The 6334-nt window shown below is 36.0% G+C and overlaps 1 protein-coding gene across 1 annotated transcript; it reads left to right on the top strand.

Annotated features, from left to right (window-relative positions):
- The first annotated feature begins 312 nt into the window (after positions 1 to 312).
- LOC113692968 (putative F-box/kelch-repeat protein At1g15680) lies at positions 313 to 2840 on the top strand. The gene is made up of 2 exons (XM_072051635.1): positions 313 to 1842; positions 2551 to 2840. The coding sequence occupies exons 1-2, from the start codon at positions 559 to 561 to the stop codon at positions 2575 to 2577; spliced, it is 1311 nt and encodes a 436-aa protein (XP_071907736.1). The 5' UTR covers positions 313 to 558; the 3' UTR covers positions 2578 to 2840.
- The last annotated feature ends 3494 nt before the right edge of the window (positions 2841 to 6334 follow it).

Here is a 6334-nt window from a genome sequence, read left to right as displayed (position 1 = left end):
TAAAAATAATAAAGTTATCTGCAATTACCCAACTATATATATATAGGTACTTAAGAAAAACTAAAAAAGAGACATTTTGATGATAATTAGCTCAAAAATTAAACAAAGGCTGCATATTAAAATAAATAGGTACAAACAATTCATTATATTTTTCCAAAATTATGATTGCAATTGAAAGCTTTTGGATGGGCACTGACCGTGCATGGCACAGCCAACCTCAACTAGTATATATATATGTCAGCAACCAAACAAACCCAAAAACACATAAATGTGCCCTACCCGACAAAGTAACAAACTGATCGTGGCGGCTTTTCCTATAATGAGAAAAACAATCGAAACTGTGTATAATGTCTTCCCTTCTCGGCTTGCCGCAACTTGCAGTCCATAGGAGGCTTTTTGGATGCCATGCCATCAATCATCAAAAAGTGAGAATTAGAGCCGTGCCTTGCATTTTGCGTGGAACTGCAAATCGACGGGCCCCATAAAATCATCTAAATCCTCTAGTTCGAGTAAGAAGACAGCATCTGGGATTGTAGTCCCGTTCCTCCGCCGGCGGAGATGGATAGTGGTAGAGAATGTGGTACTGGATTAGCTTCGAGGTCAGGTTTACCTTATATTCCAGAATCGGTGGTGGTTGAATTGCTTATCCGTTTGCCAATGAAGTGTGTCTTTAGATGCAAGTGCGTCTGCAAACAATGGCGCTCCCTGATTGACGCTCCTTCCTTTGGACATGCTTTTGTTTCAAGAATTGCATCACCATTTACGGCTGCACAACCAAAACTCTGGACTCTTCTTTATAAATGTATACATGGGGAAGAAATTCGTCATGAGCACGGGTTTTTCAGGAATTTATTTTCAAATGATGTCGGTGTAGCCTGTCTTACCAAGTCTGATCTTCCTCCTTCCGCACAGACTCATGGAACTGATGTATACGGAATACTTGATCACATTATTGCCATGGACGGTAACGGGCTATTGTTATGTGGCTCAAATTCCGGGTGGGATTTTGGTCGGTATTATATTCTGAATCCCATCACTAAGCAGTATGTTGAAATTCCACCATCAAAGCGTCCCTTTGCTCATTGCTGTGTAGGGTTCATCAGCCAGGTGAAACACAGTGTTGTCACTAGTTACAAAGTAATACGACTTGAAGATGGTGGGGGAAGAACCAGCATCCTCAAGCTTGATATATTCTCTTCTGAAACTGGTGAATGGAGGGATATTGAAATTCCTTTTCAGCAAGTACTTCAACTTTTCCCTCTCTGGAAGATGCCTGTTGTTTTAAAAGAAATATTGCATTTTATGGATAGGAAACTTGGAATTTTAGCTTATGATCCTTATAAAGGTCCTCATTCTTATCGGATTATACAACTTCCGGGGGACATAGACAGAGAATGGAGCAAAAGCGTTGATACAAAAGGTATACTCTTTGATGTCCATCATGGGCATTTGAGATTTTTTGTAGGCTCTAATGCTTATAATGATGGATATAGGGTAAGTATGTGGACGCTCAGTGACTATGAGGAAGGGCTTTGGTTATTGGAGCACCGTGTCAACCTAAGGGAAGCTGCATGTGATAGTTCTTATCTTCGTTCATCACGTTTGGTGCCAATAGCTTTTCACCCATTTGATTCTGATACTGTGTATCTTGGGTATGAAGGAAGCTTTCTCTCCTATGATTATCAAAGTCAACAATTGCTAGAGCTGGATGATAATGTCACTTTACCAACGGATAATGCAACTTTGAGAAAGGAAATCCAATGGTGTTTTGTCTACCGCTTCATGCTTCCCCTGTGGCCAGTCTCAATTCAGGCATCTACCATCAAGGTCCAGGAAAATGAGGTATGATTTTGCTATTCAGGAGTTTTAAGTTTTGCGGATTTGCCACTGACAGCTTTATAGATTTAGTTTAGTTGTCATTTATGTTCCGAGACACAATATTCGGTAGACTAGGAGATATACATGCCATTTTTTTTTTCTTTTCTGTGGATAATTGTGAGTCCATTGATAGATTAATTTGCATATGAATGGTATTTCAATATTTTTTTCATTATTTTATTTTTCTGCAGCTGCATAGTGGGCAAGTGTGCCCTTTATCTAGTTGTCAGTTGTCACACTTAATTGCTGTTGTTGCTTTGATCTCCCCTGTCCGAACAGAAATTATCAGATATTAAGATGCCTAACATTGTAGTTTTGTTTCTTCCTCTATGATCACTATTTTCGTGAAGTTAGATGTTTAATTTGCCTAAAAACAGACTACTTATTTGTTTGTTATTTGACTGCAAAGGGGTTGTAGCCATTATCTTTGTTGATAAGAGCATGATTGTGAGAAACAAACAAGGGTAGGCCATTGACAATCGATGATGGTTACTCTTTCAAGTCCTGAAGTTTTAGGGACACATAATGGAAAAGGGAAAAACTAATGTGTCACTTATGACTTGCTTGTATTATTCCTACCCCTCTTTTATATATGCATTTTTTTTTCCACTCCCCTTTTCGTTATGTGGTTTCTTTATTTACTAAAAGCTTCTTTCTTTCCTCTATATACAGGTACCAAAAGCTAGTTGCTGTCTCTAAAGGTTAGTGATCCTTGAAGTGATTTTGGTAGGACTTTGGTCAGAAAAATTAAGCAGATGATGGTACAGACATTCTCTATTTCATGAAAAGCTTCTATTTCAGTATATTCTCTTAGCTATCATCTTAGTTCACCTTAATTTCGTCCGCATAAATGGGTGCAAGGTCTGAGCTCCGAATCTGCTTCTTCGTCAGTTGTTACTGGCCTGGAATGAGCTATTTATGACTCGCCTGTCGTGGAGATGAAGGATTTGCCATAGATTAATTGTTACTGAAGCATATTTAGAGTGCTCTTCTTATATTGGAAGATGTAATATCTGACTTCTAGATTCCCTCGCATGCCTCGGACATTTGATGGCAACTTTGTCATTCTTAAACTCTGGTTCCTCCAAGATTTAAGCAGTTCCAAGAAAAATTCTGATATGCATGATTTTTTTGTATTTTTTTGGCGTTTTCGATACATGAAAAGCTCCTATTTCTGTATATGCTTCAATGGTTAGTCACTTGGTTGTTTCGAGATACAAAACTAGCAGCATTGCTATACTATGGGAAAGAGGAACGCTAGATTCATTTCCCTTGGATTCCGGAGCACCCTTTGATTAACTTCATCTGAATAAGAAGGCGACGGCAGGGTTTACAAACTTTACATGTCATGTCGCACAGGTTGGTACGGTACGTGGCCCTGAGAAAGGATAGATTCAGAGAACAGGAATTGAAATACGGTCCTTTGATGGTTTTTTAACTACAGGTTGTTCTACTGTTGCTTGCTGTTTGGAGGGGAAATTTTGGACATGTATCCCATATGTAATAGAGGGTCAATCAGATCAGAAACGGGTTAGCAGGTCGGATTGAGATCAGGTATAACAGAAACCTGCTGATACTTGACCTTAACCTGAAATTTTTGGGTTGGCAGATTAATTTCAGGTTGGCAGATCAATTTCAAGTTGATCTGATATGACGTGAAATATAATTTTAATTCACTAATTTACCACTATAGTTTTTAATAGAACTACTTTCACACAAGGCTAATTATATAATCAAGTAACAAAAATCTCGATAAAACAATCCCAAATCAGATTTGAAATAAATTAAAATAATGTAAAAACGTTTTATCCCAAATCAGATCTAAAATAAATTAAGATACTATAAAACTAGAAAATAATATAATACGTTATTTGTCCAAATATAATAATTTCAACTTCACACAAGTTATTAAGTGATTAATGCCTTTGGAAAAAAAAAAAAAGAATAACTTAGTTTAGTTAGATAAAATATTTTTATATTTATTAAATTCTTTTTAATGCTTAAATGGGTTATCGGGTCAACCCATGGTCCTGTGGATAATATGAATTCGACTTATTTTTTTTTTCGGGTTCATCGAGTTTCACCCAATTCTGATCCGAACCCGCCAAACCTTAATCCAAACCAATTAATTTCGTGTTAGATTCGTACCATGTATTTAAGTCGTGTCAAAAATTACCAACCCAAATATATAACATGGCTATTTTTCCAGGAGCAGGGTCCATAAACCAGAACATTCGAAAGAACATGCAATTGTTTTTGCGGTGATGGCTAAGTAAGGATATCCCCGCCCCGGGTCGGCCTCCATGTACTTAGTTTACTTAAACGGAAGATCATTTCTCAAACTGAATACAGCTTCAAAACTATGACGGCAGTTGTTATCTTCCATGTCAGAAAATGTGTGAGAACAATTATCAGTATTATCGGACTAAAGCAAGATATTCTCTGATTGCATGGAATTTCTACCTTCCTTGTGCATTCTCTGATTGAATGGGTCATTATACATACTGCTTTCCACCAAATTTAAGCTTCCCAAATTTTCTTCTATTACTTCTAGTAAACGATTAAAAAATTGTTAATCCCTAGTTTAAACGCATTAAGGGAACGTAGCTGGTAATCTTAAACTTGATGTTTTAGTTGTGATCCCAATTCAAAATCTGGAAGTTAGGCAATGCCGTGAATTCCATTTTGTATTGGGAGTGACCGTACCCATGATTAAAGTTTTTCTGAACCACAGTCGTCCTAAACTGCTAGCTTGGCGACTTACGAGCTGCAGATTTTTCTGCATCGACGACGCCTGTCCACATTTTTTTACCTTCATGGGAAGGAAGTGACGGTTAAATGTGGTGATATCTTTGTCAATCAGGTGTCCTGTCTTGCATTTGATTTGATATATTTCATTAGAGTATGACTTGTTTACTGATTTATTTTACTTTTTTTTTTTTGTATCAAAGCCATTAGCTATGCTAGCAAATTGTGCCATGCTCCGTACGCCAGCCCCTATTTGCTGCTCAATGGGATAGGCATATCAATTTGAAGCAGACGTAAACCTCTCCTCTTTCGTTTACAGTAGGTGAGGATATCATTATTGTTTTCTTCAGTTAAGCTTTTCAAATTAATCTTAATATCAATAACTCTGTATGTGAGTTGAAATAGGTGATAAAAAAATCATTATCACAAGGTATATTACAAATTTATTGGCGTTTTATTTTTTTTTTGGTGTAACCTGTCTTTACTAACCAGTAACTTCCTCTTGTATTTGATTGTTTGTGGCTGTCCAGAGGAAATATAAAGACGGTCCACTAGCAAGTTTTTTATATCTCACCTTTCACTTCCCTCTCTTTACCTCTTTTTGTGTTCTCTGTTGCCTAAATCTTTAAACAAAACTCTGTAACACCCAAGCCGTCGGCTTGTTGGATAGAGAATACCCTTCGGAATGGGCTCAATAAGGTTACATGACCACACTTTTATTGGCACCTAAGTCAATAACATGAGAGATCTTACATTTAAAGAAATTAAGAATTTCTTGAAGCTATTGATGCTGGTCTTTATATTCTTTTTAAATTTGACAGGAATGACATAATTATTCTGTTTCGTGAACTATGAGAAAAAGGGGGGGTTGGGGGCGCTTTGGCAAAATATAATGGATACTCTGTCAAATTTCCTTTTTCAGTTTCATTTGCATGTAGGGATACGCAAAGTAAAGGTACTTTAGACATTTTAACTAACTCTGTTATTGAAGAAGATTTTCATCAATTTGATATTTTGGTCTAATGTTTAGAAGGTCACATATAAATTTTTGAAAGGGTTTGTTATAGTATATCGCCCTACGATTTCTAAGTTTTGGGATTTCAATTTTAGTTACTAGATGATTTCTAATACAAGGGATACTCTGTCAAATTTCCTTTTTTTAGTTTCATTTGCATGTAGGGATACACAAAGTAAAGGTACTTTAATTTAGACATATTAACTAACTCTTTTATTGAAAAAGATTTTCATCAATTTCATATTTTGGTCTAAAGTTTAGAAGGTTATATATAAATTTTTGAAAGGGTTTATTATAGTATATCGCCCTATAATTTCTAATTTTTGGGATTTCAACCTTTGTTACTAGATGGAAGTTTCTCACTATCCACAAATTATTTGCATGATCTCATGCCAAGAGTAAAAGCTAGAAAAAAGAAAGTGATAAAGAGAACAGAACTTTCTAATATGCATTTTAAGTGCACTTATGCTTTAGTTTAGCAAGGGATGGCATGGGTTAGATGGAACAGTGGAAGGGAATATAAATAACAAATTCTGAATTCGAAACCTTTCACTTATGCTAAAAATAAGCTTTTGTTTAACAAAAATGTAGTGCCAAAATCCAGATACAAAATTATTAAAAAAAAAAGAAAAGAAAAGTTTATTTAGCTTTTGTTTCCACTTTTAGTTTCATTTGCAGGTCGGAGTTCTATTT

Source organism: Coffea arabica, chromosome 6c (genome assembly GCF_036785885.1).
Source record: "Coffea arabica cultivar ET-39 chromosome 6c, Coffea Arabica ET-39 HiFi, whole genome shotgun sequence".
In the NCBI taxonomy this organism is placed as follows: Eukaryota; Viridiplantae; Streptophyta; class Magnoliopsida; order Gentianales; family Rubiaceae; genus Coffea; species Coffea arabica.
Note: the sequence above shows the minus strand (reverse complement) of the source record. Positions and strands in the feature narration are given on the sequence as shown.